At 48.8% G+C, this 18874-nt stretch overlaps 2 protein-coding genes across 6 annotated transcripts in view; one reads left to right on the top strand and one right to left on the bottom strand.

Annotated features, from left to right (window-relative positions):
- FAM110A (family with sequence similarity 110 member A) overlaps positions 1-18661 on the top strand; it is a 48463-nt gene extending 29802 nt beyond the window's left edge. Inside the window, exon 2 of the transcript XR_008376583.1 lies at positions 18193-18661. The gene's annotated coding sequence lies outside the window, so the exon portion shown is untranslated. The remainder of the gene's footprint in view (positions 1-18192) is intronic.
- Positions 7262-18874, bottom strand: part of ANGPT4 (angiopoietin 4) — a 42362-nt gene continuing 30749 nt past the window's right edge. Inside the window, exons 6-9 of one of the 5 annotated variants that reach the window (XM_053574496.1) lie at positions 17219-17434; positions 15673-15839; positions 10518-10648; positions 7262-9552 (exon numbers count right to left, since the gene is read on the bottom strand). In XM_053574496.1, the coding sequence (XP_053430471.1) occupies positions 9392-9552; positions 10518-10648; positions 15673-15839; positions 17219-17434 (675 nt within the window). In that variant the 3' untranslated portion in view covers positions 7262-9391. Of the gene's footprint in view, positions 9553-10517; positions 10649-11664; positions 15204-15672; positions 15840-17218; positions 17435-18874 lie in introns of those variants that run through there. The other 4 variants (XM_053574497.1, XR_008376582.1, XM_053574499.1 and 1 more) reach the window with 4 other exon arrangements.

Here is an 18874-nt window from a genome sequence, read left to right as displayed (position 1 = left end):
GATCCTTTTGTCTCTCAGTGCCCAGTCCTCAGAAGGGTTATACACTTGTTGCTGTAGTCTTGAAATTCTTAAAGGTTTTCTTTGAACTTGGGCTTTGTAAATGAAGCCTGATGTGATGGTGGAGCATGCACCTCTGTAGGGGACATATGTGCTTCACTTCCTTGTTATCCTACCAACACACATGTTTGAGATGCCTGCCACATGCTTACCTTGTATATAGGGCCCCATGCTCAGAAGGGCTCCACTCTTGTTTTAAAGCTCAGCTGTCGCCAACCTGAAATTCTTAACTTTATCTTTGAACTTGGTATTGGAGTTCAAGCCCGATAGAACATGGAACATACATGTGAGCAGAGGACATACATGTAAATGGGTGTTCACCATGAACATATAGTGTTCACAATGACCCATGAGCATAGAACTCTGGAGAACCCACAGTGCATGGATGTTGGGTGAGACTCAAAGTGAGTATAAGCTAAGCACACTGTGGGTGCCCAGGCTGATGTCCAATCCCCATAGAACAGAAACAAGCCTCCTGGACTCCTGACCTGGGGATCCATGAACATAGTAAAATACATGGTAGTTGGTTTTTGCTACTAAAATTGAGGTCATTTGATGTGCAGAAATATTAATAGATGTAATAGTTTATGTCAGGGTGATTCTAACCTTTTGTTAATACGAATGAAGTCACAAAGAATAACCTTGTGCAAATGTTATTTATATTCAGAGTAGATTCCTAGAAATGAAGACCACTGCCCATTTAATTATTTTTAGCTATTGCCAATTTTTTCTCCAACCTTACTTTTCCCCAAGTGGCTTTCTTGTGTCTATATTTGTATATGTGTAATCCCTCCAACACATAGAGAAATATATATAGAGAAAAGTTCACAAATTAAGGTACAGCTTGATGAATTTTTACAAACTGAAGACATGTGCACCTCTTATCCTAACACCCTCTCCCAATGAAAGCTCCTTTCTATGGTATAAATTTGCCACTATTTATCCATTTTCCTCTTGCCATTTCCAGGAAGGGACTAATATGTTGTATACCCTTTATTTTCTGTCATTCTCATCAGAATTCATTGCAAAGACATCAAGTTTGATAGACTCCTTTACCTTTCTATGGGGCTAGTTGTTCTCAAACTAGGTTCCTATGGAAGCCTGGGGTCCTTTCTCAAAAGACAGGAAAGGAACAAATACATGGATTAGCTTCTGTCAGTTTAAAATTTTCTCTGTAACCTTTTGGATATGCTCCCACTCATCTGTTACCAAGCAAGTTTCAGTAATGACAGGTGGTCAAGAAACAGGAAATAATGGGAAACCCCAGAAATGCCACAGGCTGCCCTGAAAATAACAGTGACTATCAGTTATGGAGAGGTTCTTTGATGTACGTCTTTTGTACTCAAGAGGATACATTTTCTAATCCTCAAAACCCCTGGCAAAATAGGATACCATGGTGTCTATTTCATCGGGAGTAAAAACCAAGTTTTTGAGAAGGGAAGTAACTTGTCCAGGTTACATACACAGCGTCACATCGGAGAGTAGGATAACTTGCAGGCTCTGGGCTACCCCACGCACTCCTCATGTGTTGGCTACATCCTCTTCTCAGTCTGGCACCCAAGACCCTGCCTGGGCTCAAGGCTCTACCCCTCTGAAACCCCATCCCCACCCCCCACTGAAGCTCCGCCCCACCCATCTGAAGCTCCACCCCAACCCCAACCCCAGGCCTTTGCAAGTGCAGAGGGAACAGCATTCCCTCTGCCTAGAGACTTCTTCATCGTCTAACTTCTCATCCTTCAACAATGACTTCCCCAATTGCCTTGGTGTCCTTTCTCCAACAGCACCTTCTAGTTCCCTAACCACACTGTTCTTTTTTTGTTGGGTTGATTTATACTGAATTTCTGTCTCTTCTCACCTACCCCAAACCTTAGAGCAGATGTCAGTGGCTTATATTCTTGGCTGTGTCCTCAGCATCTAGCACACATAGTAGCAACTCAAATACTTGTTGAGGAAAGGGATAATCTTATTTGAATTTCATGGAGACCCTGTGAAGCAAGCAGGGCTGGGCTGCTCACCCATTTTACAGATGAGGAAAATGAGGCCCAGAGAGAGAAGGGTTGGTCCAGACCTCTGTCATTTGTGGACACAGATTGGGTGACTATGGTCTTGACACCCTCCCAGATACTGGGGGTGAGGGCACAGGTGATGGCTGAGGGAAGGGGCCTGCCAGGCTCCCACTGCTCTCCCTGCTCTTGGATTAGAATCAGCAATCATGGTGAGTCCCTTCCCCTCCCCCTCCAGGGCACAGTGGAGGAGGCCCAGGAGGTTAATAAGAAGAAAGTTCAGTTCTACTCAGAAAAGAGCTGGGGTGGCAGGACGGGTGGCCATGTGTGCTGATGCCAGGGCAAGAGAGTCAGGAAGTCAGAAGCTGGGAAGAGGGGTCCTGTCCCCTGTCCCCAGAACCAGTTCTTCCCCAGGAGGGAATTGCAGGGACAGCGAACCTTTATCTGTGTGAGTTTCAAGCACTAGCCAGCTTGAACTCAACAAATGCTTAGGGACTTAATGATTTTTCCTTAACCTTGGACATAAGGGAACACGAGATCAAGATAAAACATGCTCTGGAGCAGGTGATTTGGGTCCAAAGCCACCTCTATAACCCTAACCCTTCTCTATGTGATTTTAGCCAAGTGACTTCACTTCTGCCTGTAAAAGGGGGTGATGATGATAACACCTGTCCATTAGGGTCATGATGGGGCTTCCATGAGTGTCCTAAGAGAACTCTTTGCATAGCACTTGGCACGAAAAAATTATTAGAGAGAACTTATTGTGTACAGACCCTGTCCTAGGTGCCTTGCAATGTGCTAATCCTGCACACGGATTTTAGAGGCTCTGCTGTTATCTCTGTAAGGGGGCAGAAGTGGGATTTGGACTCAGCTTTGTGCAGAACCAGTAAATCACATACCTAAAGCAGCCACTGCAGGCTGGCCCTGCACTTGGTGCTGTAGGGACATAAAGGTGATGTGGAAACTTCTGCTAGGACAATTGACGATCATCTGGAACCCTTTCTTCAGAAGGAACACTTTAGGCCTGAAACCTCTGAGCCGCATACTAAGAACCCCTGGAGCAGAAATGGAGCTGGAGAAGGATTGAGTGAGGTGATAAAGAGTCCTGATTGCAGGCTGAGTATTGGACTTTATTCTCATGGTACTAGAGAGTACCCGGCAGGGGAAATGACATGATTATGGGCCGGGAGGGAGCAAACCTAAAGATGGGCACCCTTGGAGGCTGCTGGGATCCTCCAGGCAAAAGGCAAGGCTGGGGCGAGAGCGGCAGGCTGTGCTGGAGGGATGGGCTGCGCTGGATGTCCTATTTCCCTTTCTGCTCCTGGGAGATGGCATCTTTGGATACAGTGAGCCTGGTCCCAGAGAAGAAAGCTGCTGTTGAGGATGGCAGAGTGACGCACCAGCCACGGATTGCTCAGCTCCAGACATACATGACAGAGATATGTTTAACTAACTCTCTGATTCTAGGGTTTTTTTTGCTATAGTGGCTTAGCCTGTATCCTAATCCACAGTGTGACTTCAGGCAAGGCACTGTTCACTTCTCTGAGCCTCAGTTCTCACATCTGTAAAATGGGGCTATTAAAAGAACTTACTAGGATTCCGTGAGATGGTAGGTGTAGAGTTGGCAGGGAGGAGGTGCCTTTTGTTCCCACCCAAGTCTCAGTCCTGCATAGGTGACCCTCCTGATTCCCCATTTAGCCCAAGGGCAAGGCCTTTATTTTCTCTTCCACCTTCTGACTTCCCCAGTGCACCCAATTCAGGGCAGTGGAGATAATAGGCCCTTAACCCAGATTGATACAGTATCAGCATTTGGGTGATTTTTAGGCAGAGATGGTTAATGATCCCTGACCTGCATTTTATAGTCAGGGAAATTGGGGTCTAGAGATGAGGAGGAGAAATTCCTATTTGTACCTAATTCATAGGGAGTTAGGCAGAGAGGTGACTGGATTTAGCCCTCAGAGGGTGTTGGGTTGGGTTTAGTCTTGGATGGAGGTGCTCAGATGAGGCATTCTCACACCACACTCTGTCTCACTCACTGGGCTCCAGCCACACTGGCCTCCTTGTGGTGCTTCAAATTAGCCAAGCATGTACCACCCCAGGGCCTTTGCACCTGCTGTTCCCATTAGTGGGCCTCCTGTACCCACAGCTCTTCACCTGGCTGCTTCTTTCTCACCTGATTAGCCCCCAACTTAAATATCATCTCTTCAGAGGAGTCTTCCCTGATCCTAAGTTAAACCCTCTGTAATTCTCTTATTTCTACTCTGCTTATTGTCTTCATATGCAATATGTTAACTAATTTGTTAATCTGTTCTTTTAAACTACAGTGGAACCTCTGTAGTTGACCACCTCCTTATGTTGACCTAATTTTCATAGACTGGACATGCACTACATGTACGTATTAGTACAGCAGGCCTAGTTCCTTATGTTGACCGATTTGTTACAATCCCATGAGGTCCTACTGTATTTTTTTTAATTGGATTTTGCCACTGTCTCCCTCAGCCCGTTCAGTTCTGAGTGCAGGAGGGTAGATGTCTGTTTTGTTCACTACTCTACCTCCATTACCTAAGCCCAGGCAGGTCCTCAATACATTAAAGGAATGAATGAAGGAATGAATAAATGCATGAACAAATGTGCTGGGATGTCTGCCATCATGTTGAATTCTCATGACTTCCCTGTGAATCAGATCCCAGGTTCTCTACATCCCAAGGGGGCTCAGCACAATCTCATAAGGTAAGGCAGGAATGTGTCCGATGCTGAAAGCTGCTAACCCTCCCTTCCCTCAGGACACATGAGAGACTTAGTTGCATGATTCTACATCTACCTGATATAAGAAGGTAGAAAATTTATTCTAGAGATGGCCTGAACCAAACCACATTCTTTGAAGCTCTGTTCCATCAGAAGATGCTGATGCTGGTGTTGCCAAGGCAACATGGTTAGCTTTCTGAAGCATCTTTAAATGGGAGAAGTGCAGGCCCACATAGACACTGAGGGAAAGGGACCCTCAGAACAAGAGCTGAAATCCTGATAAACCATCCTGCCATGCCCTCCCCCTGCAAAGGGCCACTTTCTACCTTGCCCATGGCTGTTGTCTCTGGGTGTGCACAGTGAAGTGTCTCCCCCATGTGGAAACTGCCTTTGCTAGGAACGTGCAGACATCTCAGAAACAATGTCTTCTGCCTGGCTGGCTCCATCAGGACCTTTCAGGTACCAGTACCAAAGACTACTGTTGTAGAGACCTTTCCAGAAAATTCCTTCAGCCCTTGATATAAGTGGAGAGGACACCACTCCAACATTTTTGTGGTAGTGCAAGATGCCTCTTGAGTGCTCTGGCAGAAGGAGGAAGGTAGCTCAGAGATGCAAGTGTGTGGAGGTGGTGATTGCTGTGCTGCCTTGGGTGAGGCCCTTTCCCTCTCTGAGCCCTTTCCTTTTCCGAGTCCTAATTTCTTCATCACTAAAATGGGGAGAAAACTGGTCTGAGGTGAAAGGATTTTGCATGGGAATCTGCAGATGCAGGTATCCCAGAAACCACCTCCTATGAGCTGTGGCTCCAGGAGACCCAGTCTGGGTCCAAGGCTGTACCAGCCACACTCTCTACAGGGCCTTGTGCTGCCCACGGTCCTGTAGCTGGTCTTGTCTGCAGCCATCATAACTCAGCGTCACTGTCAGAAAGGGTTTTAGAGATTGGCAGATGCTTCATCCTTATTGCCTCAAAGGGAAACCAAGACTCAGAGAAGGTTGGAGCTCTGTGAACAGGATTAATATCCCTGGGCAGGACACAGCTTTGTTCTTGATAGTCTGAGGCAACCTGGGGATAAGCTGGAGCCTGGGGCCAGGCCTTGGGGTCAGAGAGGCGGAGAGGAGACAGAGATGGAGACAAGAGAGGTGGGAGTCAGAGACAGGGAAGAAGGAAAGGTGAACACCTGTTCTTACCTCCTCAGCATCATGACTTGAGTGGGACTGACTCCACCCCAGGTTCCAGGCATAATCATGTGACCTAGGTCTAGCCAATCAGAATCAGAGTGACAAGTGCAGGGATGGACACAGGGCCAATCCTGGTCAGAGAAAAACCATTCTTTTGCTAGAACCACTGGGACAGGGGAGTTCCCTGTATCAAGGATGCTGAGCTGGGAGGATGTGAGCCCCAGGGTGCTGGAGCCATTCTTGTCAGAAGAGATGCTGGCTGAGAATGAAGTCACCATGACAGATGATAGGGCCTATAATTGGAGTGGACATCATCTGAAGTCATCTGCATCCACCCTTAGACTTTCCATTTACATGTGTCAATTTGCTCCTTAGGATTGAGTTTCTATTCTTGTGCCTGAGAGTCCTGGCATGGAGGAGGAAACAAGAAAGGAAAGAAAGATGAATATTTAAGAACAGGTGTCTGGCCAGGCACGGTGGCTCACACCTGTAATCCTACCACTCTGGGAGGCAGCAGTGGGTGGATTGCTTGAGCTCAGGAGTTTGAGTCCAGCTTGAGCAAAAGTGAGACCCTGTCTCTACTAAAAGTAGAAAAAGTAGCCGGGGGTAGTAGTGGGTGCCTATTGTCCCAGCTACTCGGTAGGCTGAGGCAAAGGTATCTCTTAAGCCCAAGAATTTGCCATTGCTGTGAACTATGATGCTATGGCGCTCTACCTAGGGCAAAGAGTTAGACTCTGTCTCAAAAGAAAAAAAAAAGAACAGGTGTTTGAGTGTAGTCCAAATCAGCATTCTGGCCTTTTAGGACGCTGGAATATAAACAGAGATTTGGGTCTTCCCCCGACCCAGGGGCTCACAGCTTTGCCCCACCTCCTCTCCAGCATGTAGCCAGCCTGTAAACTCTGCAGTGCAAAGATTAATGCTGTGGATACAAAAATAAACTGCCCTTTCCTCATCTGGGTCTGGGAGACGGGATGGCATGCATTGGGGGGATGCCTTCCTTACCCCATTCACCTCATCGAGGACTAACATTTATTAGGCACCTGGTCTAGCCAGGCTCTGTTAAGAATTTTATCAACATCGTCCATTTCCCCCCTCGCCATAGCCCAGTGAGGAGGGAGTTTTACCATTTTTATTTTACAATTGATGGGGGGACCTATGGCCTTGGGGCCATATGTGGCTTTCTAGGTTTTTAAGTGTAGCCTTTGACTGAATCCAAAATTTAAAGAACAAATTCTTTTATTAAAAGGGGTGCAGCAGAGAAAGTTGAAGCTTTTCTTGCCTCCTTTGGTGCTTAAAAATGACCAATCTTAAAATCAGGATACAGGTTCTCCCCCCTGTACTCCTAAGGCCTGCCTACAGCACCACCTTGCACACAGTAAGATGCTAAGTAAAGGTCTACTGGGCAAATGGTGCATAAAGCACTTTGAGCTTTCAGCAGCCTGCCGCTAAACACTTTCTCCATCCTGCCTGAAATGTCACCTTTAGCAACAACATCCTTAGGTGGAGAAAGTGCTGTTTCCCTTGAAGAAGTTTAAAGTCCATCTTTGCTGGGTTTACTCAGAGGCTAGGGCAGAGTCATGTGGGGTTAAGGTGTCCCATTCCTGATGGTCCACTCTCATCCAGGCCCACTTCTGGACACAGAGGCATACTCTAGGCTAGGATGGGTGGGGCCTGACTGAGCCTGGGTGTTAGCCAATGATGACAAAGGGCTGAGAGAGTGACACAGTGATAGAACAGAGTGGCTGTGGACCCTCTTTGTCTCCAGCCTCTGACAGAAGCTCATGAGGGATTCCCTGGCCCCTCAGACTCAGGCAAAAGCCCAATTTTCTCTCCCACAGAGCCCCAGATATAGCATTGCTGATGAGTGTGTTGGGGAAGAGGAGGCCAGGGGTTCTGGCTGGGGGGCAGGAGGGATCTGGACCCAGAGACTGCTGTTCTGTCCAGAAATCCCTCTGCTTGAGCCTGGGTGAGATGGGGTTTCAGGGAGACCTGAGGGCAGCCACATGGGCAGAGATCGGCTTCATGGGGCCAGAAGCAGTCTTGGAGTAACATTAGCACATAGCACAGATTAGTTCTAGATCCTTCTTCAGGGACGTATACATTTGTTTTAACACACAGCTTCCTTCCAGCTGTTTACAGAGGCTATTTGAGACAGTTACTATGGCCCTTGTAGCCTAAATGGGCTAAGTATAGCTGGGGATGGAGGACAGGGCCTTGGGACTCCTCATGACATGTGAGGACCAGCTTTTTCCAGGGCATCTGCAGCCTAGAGAGATGCTCTGGAACAAACAGGAACCATTTTTAAGTAAGTAAATCTGAAGAAATTTGCCCCTTCTAGTCCTTTTGTGGGCAGTCGCAAGGCACATGAACATATTAAAGGCTCTGACAAGTCCTGCAGGTAAGCATACCCATTCACTTTGATTCGACCTGCTATTTCCTTCTCTCACTTGAGTATAAGTACTTTTATTTATTTATTTTATTTTTATTTTTTGGAGACAGAATTTCACTTTGTCGCCCTCAGTGCTGTGGCATCATATCTCACAGCAACCTCACACTCTTGGGCTTAAGTGATCCTCTTGCCTCTGCCTCTCAAGCAGCTGGGACTACAGGTGCCTGCTACAATGCCTGGCTTTTTTTCAGAGACAGGGTCTTTCTCTTGCTCCAACTGGTCTCAAACTCCTGATCTCAGGCAATCCACCTGCCCTGGCCTCCCAGAGTGCTAGGATTACAGGCGAGAGCTACCACACCCAGCTGATCATAGGTACTTTTAGAGAAGATCCCTAGCTATTCCCTATGGAACACACTTTAAGACATGCTCTGGGTGAAGTAATAATGTCTTTTATGTCTCCTGAAGCCCCTGAGCTCCAGACATGAGAGCCTAGGAGTGGGGGAGGTTGGAGGGGAGATCATTAGGGGGTGGCTATAGCCCCTTCAGCCTGAAAAGAAGTCCAAGGACATCTCAAATGTAGGAAAGCTTAGACCAGGAGCTTGGAAGGGGAAATGGCCTTTTCACCAACCCCAGAGACAGAATCTGAAATTTCCTCTGGTTGGCTTCCTGCCTGTAAATACCTTCCCACCTGCTTGCGATCCCAATGTACCTTGAGGAGCCAACTTGGGCCTGTTCTCAGCTCATTCAGGGTATTATGACTCTTAGGCTGGCATGAAGTCCTTGCAGGAGGCAGGAGGGAAGAGGGGTGAGGTGTACTACAGAGGCAGGGGCTCCCAAAGACCCAACACTTCACTGACTGAAGGCAACAGGGTGGCAGGTGACTCTTCTGGACTTCTGGGGCAAGGAGGCTGGCTCCAGAGACCCAGGGTGTTGAGAACAAAATCCTGGCACTGTGTCCTGTGTTTGGGCCCTGCTTTCCAGGCTCTTCCTGTGTGGTCCAGCCCTGGGGCGTGTCTGCTTGTTAGACGCCCACGGGCCGCAGCATCATGCGAGTGGCACGCAGCGAGTAGCTGGGGCCCTGGAAGTAGTGCCAGCGGATGCCATTGAGCTTGCGCACGTGGTGGCGAGCCGGGTAGTAGATGCCATTGAGGTTGGAGAGGCCACAAGCGTCAAACCACCACCCTGGTGGAAGAGGAAAGAAAGAGGCTTTGGGGAATGCTGGCCCAGCCAATGGGGTGAGAGCAGCCCCTGTTCCCCAGAGAGAACAAAGACTGGGGCTGTTACCTGCTCCAGGAAGCAGCTCGCGGGAGATGCGGCTGGGTGGGCGTGGGTGGGGATGGACAACGGGCCCTGCACTGAGAGGGGCCGGCGGGGAGGGGCTGCCCCACCTTCTCCCCCAGCCCTTTGCGACCCTCCCTCCCTCCTCTGCTGCCCTCCACCTTCCCCCCACCTCTCCACACTGTGCTCCCATTGCTTCTAGTGGTGTCTTTCATTCTCTCTGAGTCTCATACACTGACTTTGTCTCTCCCTGTCTGACGGTCTCTCAGCTGTGTCCGTCTCCCTGTGTCTCTTCCTGTGTCTTCCTTCCCTCTGCTCTCTCCGTCTTTGGTCTGCCGCCTTGCCTGTCTCGGTCTCTCTTACATGCTGTGTCCGCCTCCCGGCCTCCCCCTCTGCACTCCTCTGTCCCCTCTGTAGCTTGCTGGCAGCCTTGGCATCTCTCCCTGCCTCCATCTGTCCCTGTCTCTGTCCCAGATCTCTCCTCTGCCTCTGTCCTTCCCACTCTGTCTCTGGCTGTCACTTATCCCCATATCCCACTCTTTGTCCTCTGTTCACCTGTCTCCCGATCCTGCTCCTGCTTGGCCTGGGAGGGGGTATCCTCAGGGCGGGGGTAGGGACTAATAGGACACTGTGCCTCTACCTGCTGCCCCACCTTCAGTGTCCCCCCAGCCTGATCGCTCTCAGGCAAACTGAGGAGCAGCTTTGGGAGGTGAGACCTTGAAGGGGACCTGGAGGACCCACTGGGAGAAGTTACTGATGGGCATTAACCTGCATCCACCTCCTTACAGCATTTGGGTGCACCAGGCCCGGGGGAGGGAACGTGGGTGTCCATTCAGGTCAGCCCCTGGGTGGAAACTTCCTGCACCCACCTCCAGACAGCATCTGGGCACACTTGCAGAGGCAGTTGTCATTGTCCGCGTCGCGTGTGCTGAAGTTGGTGCCCTGCAGGACCAGGCTGCTCTGGCGCCCCGCTGAGCCGCTGTACCCGCTCAGGGAAAGCCTGGAGCCACCCAGAAGTAGACATGGGAGAAAAGGCTCAGAGTCAGGTTGCAGCTGTGTTGAGAAAGAGCCTCCCCAGGAGCTGTGTCCCAGGCTGGGTTTCCCACTGGCTGTCCTAGGGGGAGGAGCCCCGGCCTGGGTAGGGAGGCTACACTATTTCCCCTTCTGGGCTGTCCCCTCTGCCTGCTGCCTCCCAGGGAAAAAGCCCCTACTGTGTGCCTGGCCTCCCTCATCTCATTGCCCTGAGTCTTGGAGAGACGTGAGAATGATCATGATGATGATAATAATGAGGACATGACTAACTTTTTTTTTGAGCATCTACTATGTGCCAGGCATTGTTCAAAGTGCTTTGCATGGGTTAAATCACTCTTACAACACTCCATTATTCCCATTTTACACATGAGGAAATGAACATCTTAAAAGCCAAAGAAACCTCCCAAGGTCTCAGGGCGAATGAGGTCAGAGCCAGATGCCAGACCAGTACAGCCTGAGTTGGGGTCTACAGCCCCATCATACCTCCTCACATCTGCCCACCACTTCCTTGACCACAACAGCCCCCATGGATCTATGCCATGGGGCAGCCCAGCTCTGCGACATTGGCCTGCAGCCAGCTGGAGGACGTTTATATTTCTTTGCCAGGCTCTGTGGCCCTGTTGGGCACATCCGTGCCTGCCTGATGATAAATACCATGAGATCTGGGGGAAGAACCCTGTATTCAAATCCCAGCTCTGCCACTAGATAGCTGCCTGATCTGGGGAAGACTGCTGTGCCTCCCTGAGCCTCAGGTTCCTCATCTGGTCAATTGATAATGTCACTGTCTGTGATATTGACAGTGTCGACCTTATCTGTTACTGTGATTCAATGACGTGAGTGTGTGAAGCACGCAGAGAATTGCCTTACATGGTGAGCGCTTGTTGTTATTCAGCGCTTTGCCCATGGCTGTGCTGATTGGAGAGGATGTAGGATGGTTGTAGCTGGGGTAGGAGGGGCCTGCAGGGGCAGCTGTGGCAGGGAGCCAGGTTGGAAGCAGCTCAGGAGGTCCTGCTGGGCGGAGGCAAGTGCATGGCAGATGCAGCCCTGCAGCTCAAGGAAGCTCTGCAGAGTCTCCCAGTGGTGTCCAGAAGGAGTGTGGGGCCTGAGCATGTGGCTGGCTCAGTCTTCACACCTCTCACCCACGGGCTCTGGCTGTGGGGAGGCAGGGGTGCAGCCGTTGGGGTCCAGATGGCAATGAGCAGCCATGATGTTCTAACTATGCTCTTCACCTGCTACTCTGGGCTCACAGGACTGGTGTTGCAAATGCCCCCTGCAAAGAGGCCTGCCCGCCTGCCCAGGGGCTCCCTGTAGTGGGGACAGGCAGGCTGGCCCACCCTTCTCGTGGCCACTGAGTGCTCCCTTCAGGGCTCAGTGATGTCAGCTCAAGGCCAGGTTCTGGGCTTCTGCTGAGGTTGAGGTTTGGGGTCACATTCAATCTGGGGCTCAGTAGAATCAAGGCTGAGCAAAGGTGTCTGGTCTCACAGGTTGACTCCAGCAACACCAGCCCCTCTGTTGTTCCTAAGTCATCTACTCAGCCTTTACCTCTATTTCCATCCCCTCTGGAAGGCAGGATCAGGATCTGTGACCTCTGGAGGACCCCAAGTCATGGGCCAGGGACCTGCCACTTCAGATGCTCTTAAATGTGTCCATGGCTCAGGCCTAAGGAAATTCAAATAGGTGAGTGTCTTGGGAGTCCCCAAGTAAAACACACAAGGTGTAATTTCTTTGCATCTGTGGATCCGTGAGTGAGTTTGTATGCCCATAGTTGTGAGCATTTGGATTGTATACCTTATGCCTGTGTGTGCACGCGTGTCAGTATTGAGTTTGTGCTGGGATATCTACTGTGAGTCTGAGCATGTGCTCTGGAATCTGTCTCTGTACCTGGGCTTGTATGTGTTGTACTTGTGAAAGTTCTTGAAAGGCATGTTTGCACGTGTCTAGGTGTGTCTTTGTGTGTGCTTGTGAGTATAGTGTGTGTGTGTGCTCTGAAGTCCCCTGCCCCGGCCACTTTCTCTGCAGTCTTATGCATATAGCCCAGGGGTGTGGTGAGGCCCTCCAAGGTACATGTGTGTCTCTGTCCCCCAGTTTCTCTGCACACCTCTTGTTCTGCTTGTTGGGCCTGGGTGGTGGGCACCTGTGGAAGGCAGACTCCAGGGCCCTGTCTGGGCCTTCTCTCATCCTCCCCACCCGGTGGCCATTTCTTCAGAGGCTTAAACATGTACACCAACCAGGCTCCATGAGGTCCCCACACCTGTATCTGACAACCGAGGAGCTCCTCCCACCCCACCCCTGCCCCCCAGCTGCTGACTGTGCACACGCTCCACCTCTGGGCTTCCTTATGGGGATCCTCCTCACCTTACCAGCCAGGTGACCCTGTAAGGTGGGGGAACCGATGCCTGCTCTGTTACTCTCCCCCACCCCCATGCTTTCCAGGATCTCCAACCACAATCCCTCTAGGCTTTTCCTGAAGAAGTAGACATTTTTCCTTATGATCTAGCAGAACTTAAAAGAGTCTCGCTCCTGTTTAGGGTATGTGTGGCATGGCTGGCTGTTAACTCTCTCTCTGCTTTTTTTCAGAACATCCCCATTGCCTGGTGTGCCCTTCCTAGCCTTTCTTTGTCTAAAGAATACCTATTCATTACAGGTGTCACCTCCTCCAAGGAGTCTTCACTGGCTACACTCATCTCCCTGTCCCCCGTGCTTTCCTTTTCAGCACCTCTTGTCTCCCTGGACAGATGGGGTTGCCTGTGGACATGCCCAACCCCAGACACACACACACCCCACACTTAACTTGTGAATGACTTTGAGAGGTAGAGCCCACTCCAATTCTTCCTAAAATGACTAGTACCAGCACACGCCTGGCACAGGGCGAGTGTTCAATATTATTTAAGGCTCTGCAGAAGGTCAAGTAAATGTGGGCACAACTCTCTGGAGCTGTGGGCAGGGAGCTCTCCACAGCTCAGACGGACAGGCAGAGAGGGCATCAAGTTCACATGTGAAAGCACGGCAAGAGGATCCAAATCTAACAGACATGTACGTATTTGCATGGATGGACACAAATATTATGGATAATTGGGTAGATGGCAGAAATGTTATATTCCTGCCTTTGAATATATTGTTTGCATATCTCCAATTTTTATTTAACACTTACTATATACTATGTGTTCTACTATAGATTATCCTATTTATGATATAGACACTATATTTTACAGATGGGGAAACTGAGGCACGTGGAGGTTAAGTAACCTGCCTAAGAGCCAGTAAGTGATGGAGCCAGGACCCATACCTGGGTAGTCTGGCTCCAGGGCCTGTATCTTTAGTACAATGAGATGCTTCTTCTGATGTTTCATCCCCAAGACAAATAGTAGTCCCTGCACTTGGGACCACAGAAGTTGCTGCTCAATTGCTATGTGTATAGGAAAGACAGCTTTCTCTTAAGCACTTATCATATACCAGGCACTGGGGATGGAAACAGCAGTGAATAAGACAGGTCTGGTCCCAGGTCACACAGAGCAGGCCAGCTAAGGGTATAAAGGGCTGCCTCAGGACAGCAATTGTATTATTTGCTGAATGTTTACTACATGTCACATCATGTGTTAATGTTTTATGTGTGGTGTCTCATTTAAGACACATAACACTCTGAATGTGGTAGTTACACTTAGGGCACCCATTTTACAGATGAGAAGGTGGAGGGACTTGCTCAGAGTCATTCAGGGAAATAGTGATGAAATTAGGACTTAAATCTTTGCTTGGTGGTCAGTGGCTTAAGTACCAGTTGGCAGGGTATTGTGTGTACTCCTTGGTCAGTTGTGAGGAGTAGGGGGCATCAAGCTCAGCTCTCCCCAACCTAGACTCAGGAAATGTGTCCCATTCAGCTCTGGACCTTGCACTTTAAATAGGAACATTATTAGATTGTGGTGGGTCCTACCTAGCTGGGGGAAATAGGGAAAATTTAATAAGAAGAGAGGTGGGGTCATGATAGTAAGTACTCAGAAGTGGAATCAGGTATAAAATGTGTTAAAGGGCAGAGAGATTTGGGATTCTGGGACAGGAGGTTCAGGGATTCCTTAGAAGGAAGTAACCTCCAGTGTAGTGGAGGTATTCCAGCATCTGAATGGTGACTGCAACTGTGGAGAGGATTCTGGCAGCCTTTGAAGAGCCAGGTGATGTGTGAGGTCCTTTGCATCCTGGTGAGTGTGAGGCCATAGATCACATTCTGTCCTGGTTCAGAGATAGCCAACACCCAGACTTATCTTTGAGATGCTTGAGTTTCCCAGAAAGGCAACACCATGGCAGGGAGACCTGAGTTCAAATCCAGACTGTACTTAACTTGTACTTAACAGTAAGTTAAGTACCCTTTGGATGAGGTACTTAAACTCAGTACCTCAGTTTCCATATTACTAAGGTAGGTTCAGTAATGCATACCTGAAAGTGTTATGGGGAGGATTAAATGAAGTAATGTGCGTAGGACATAGTAGGTGCTCAATAAGTGCTCTTTCTTTTCCTAAACACCAAGAACCTGGCTAAAGAAGGAATGGAAAACCTTGATGATTTTACAATATCCTCATATTCAAGCCCATCCTGCTAGTGAAGATGCAGAAAAGCTAGACCTTGACTTGCCCACATTTGCAAACTGTAGTAGAGCTAGAATGAGCCCAGGTCTCCCACCTCCCAGTTCAGGGATCTTTCAACCCATCCCAGAGCAAGTCACCTCCCTCCTTCTGGTCTCTATAAAATGGCTGGCTCGGGTGACTGACCTTGGAAGGCCCCTTCCTGCTCCCAGCATACTGGTGCTAGCAACATTCTCTCCACCCCACCCAGCAGCCAGAATGTGCTGAGGGCTAACCAGCCGCCTCCAGACCCCATGACGTGTGCCCAAATGGAGGACAGATGGTAAGAACAGGAGACGCCCATGGACTGACCCTTGGTGTACTCTGTAGTGACTATCTCAGGGACCCCAGCCTGCCCACCACCCCTGAGGCCCAAGCCCACCTGTAGAGCTGCCCTTCGCTGCCCAGCTGGAAATGCTCATACTGGGCGTGGGCCTCATGGCCTTCCCAGTCTTGCAGCTCCACACGCAGAGAGTAGGCTGCCCGGCTGGTGAGCTGGTGCACCACCTCATTGCCCAGCCAGTGCTCCCCGGCTGGGTCGCCGAATCCCTACAGAGAGTGGAAAGTAGGGAGGAGGGAGGCTACACCCCTGGCAGAGGAGCGAGGCTGGGCCAGGCCCCAGGGCAACTTATCCAAAACCACTGTGCCTAATGATCAAACCCATAAGTACAGAGTGAGCAGGCCTGTGGGGTGGTAGCCCCCCATCTCCTAGGGAAAAAAGACCAAGACATTTGCAAATGTAAAAGCCTGTCGAAATAACTATAATCACATTTCTCAGAAGTTCAAGAATAGGCAAAACTAATTTATGGTAATAAAGTCAGAATAGTCACCACCTTCGGGGGGCATTGACTGGGAGGGAGCGTAAGCGGGGCTTCTGGAGTGCTGGAAGTGTACGTCTAGCTCTGAATGGTGGTCATGTAAAAGTTCACTAATCCCCTTTCATGAGATTTGTGCACTTAGCCACATGTGTATTAAGCCTCAATAAAAATTAAGTGAAAAATTTTAATCACCTACATAAATAGAGCATACTTTGTCCAGTGACAGCAGCCACTGCAAAATTTCAGCGACTAGAAACGTAAAGCTGAGAGTATAAGAGTGTCTTGTTCCAGAGCTCTTTGGCTAGAACAACAATTCAGCACCAAGGACAGGGCCGTACCAATGCCCCGCTCCCCATTTTTGTCACGATGCGCCACTGATTAGCTTAGTGGTTCATATTCCGCACTCTTGCGTATTTATGCATCTGGACATTCTAGTCCTCTTTGCCATTTTAAAGACTGGTTCAAGAACACTGATAATGTGGTATTTATTTTTAAGTATTTATCAAATGAACAGCCAGCAGACACAAATACTAATTGTGCTGTTACTTTATGGATATCTTTTTCTATTTTGTTTTGAAAACTTTAGGCGCTTTTAAGTCAGCTTACAATAAAACTCTTTATTCAAAATTTAATTAAAAATTTGGAAGACAATCAGGTTCTATTTCTCATCTTACAAGACGCATGTGGTCTTGGAGCCCACAATTCCACGTGAAAGAACTTTTCGTGCAGACACAGCCATGGATGTGAAGAAAGACAAGGAAATTTACTTAAGCAATGCAGTCAGGAGTTGGTGGGGCAGATTGCTTTTCCGTCCCATCCTTTGTATTCTTTAGGATTTCTTTTTCTTAGCAATGTATATATATTATCTTTTCCAAAAATGAAAATGAAAATAAAGTTAAACTTTCTTTCTTAGGATATATGTCAAAACTTTTGAAAAGAGTGTTCAAATTCAGGTGATGGGGACCTGGAAAGTAAAAGTGTACTAGGTAAATCTATTTGAAGGTGGTTGGCATTAAGTGAGCTGATTTGTTTTTCTGGGAAGGGGGAGGGCCAACCAGTCCCCTTTCAAACACCCAGCCCCTTGCCCCAGGTTTCAGGGCAGAGTGTTACCTGTCTGTAATCCTTCCAGTTCCGCTGGAAATTCACACTGCCATTCTCACGGCGCTGGATCAGGGTCCAGCCGCCTCCATTGGCCTCCATGTCACAGAACACCTGGAGGGAATGGAGTTGGGGGGGCAGCTGGAAACTCTTGGAGGCCCCAGAGCCTGGTCTGGGCTGGCTCAAATGTGACTCAGCTGATGGACCCCCACAGAGCAACAGGTGAGCCTGGCGGTCAAGGGCAACAGAAGACCCAATTAAAATTTCTTATCTGTTGTCATCATTTTTCTAAAGTGGTGGGTGTTGCCCTTTCAGAGCCACCTTCTTATTTGGAAAATAGGGTTCATATCTTATCCTCTTTGTGCCTCAGTTTCTCCAAACTGGGATTGTTGTGGGAATTAAATGAGATGAGTCCTGTAAAAGTGTTTAGAGCAGAGCAACTTCACTCACAGCAACTTCAGACTCCTGGGCTCAAGCTATCCTCTTGCCTCAGCCTCCTGCCACAATGCCCTGCTAGTTTTTCTACTTTTAGTAGAGATGGGGTCTTGCTCTTGTTCAAGCAATCCTCCACCGTGACCTCCCCAAGTGCTAGGACTACCGGTGTGAGCCTGTAAGAATGATTTTTAAGGGGCCAGGCACTGTGGCTCATGCCTGTAATCCTAGCACTCAGGGAGGCTGAGGTGGGTGGATTGCCTGAGGTCACAGGTTCGAGACCAGCCTGAGCCAGAGTGAGACCTCATCTTTAAAAATAGCCAGGTATTGTGGCTGGCGCCAATAGTTCCAGCTACTTGGGAGGCTGAGGCAAGAGAATCACTAGAACCCAAGAGTTTGAGGTTGCGGTGAGCTATGATGCCATGATATTCTACTGAGGGCAACAAAGTGAGACTCTGTCTCCAAAAACCTTAATAAATTAAATTTAAAAAATAAGAATGATTTTAAAAATCCATCTCTTTCTTTCTTTCTCTCTCTCTTTCTTTCTTTCTCAGACAGGGTCTTGCTCTATTGTTCAGGCTGGAGAGGAGTGAAGCAATCACAGTTCCTGCAGCCTTGAACTCCTGGGCTCAAGCCATCTTCCCCACTCAGACTCCCAAGTAGCTGGGACTACAGACTGAAGTTACCACACCCAGCACTGTAAGAATTAAATATTAATAGACATAAAGTGCTTAGTGCACAGTGTAGACTCAGGAAATACTGTTACTACCATCATTCAGTGGACAAAAGTTTTCTGAGCACCTACAACATGCCAGGCTCTGTTCAAGGCAGTAGGGATGCCACTATGGATAAGAGTTCATTCTCTCAAGGAACTTATGTCTGTGGCAACTGATATTTCAGCCTAACCTTTGTTCACGTATTTTTCCAGCCAGTTTAGTACATGCTTGATGTTTAGTAAACACAAATATGGTGCCTGTATCTGGACTAAAGGAATCAACAAGTCAGAGATAAATGAACCCTCAGTGCTCGCTCGGTCTGGAGGAAGCTATGATAGGGCAGATAGAATATTGATTGTGTATATTTGGGCAACTACCATGAGGGACCCCCAAGAAGGAGCTGCTGGGTAACCCTGGACGGCTTCCTGGAAGAGGTGGCATTGGAAGAAGGCATTGGATAGTGATGTGCCTGCCAGGTAGAGGTGAGTGGGAATGGCATTTCTAGTGGAGGAATAGAGGC

This window comes from Nycticebus coucang, chromosome 21, assembly GCF_027406575.1.
Source record: "Nycticebus coucang isolate mNycCou1 chromosome 21, mNycCou1.pri, whole genome shotgun sequence".
Taxonomy (NCBI): Eukaryota; Metazoa; Chordata; class Mammalia; order Primates; family Lorisidae; genus Nycticebus; species Nycticebus coucang.
Note: the sequence above shows the minus strand (reverse complement) of the source record. Positions and strands in the feature narration are given on the sequence as shown.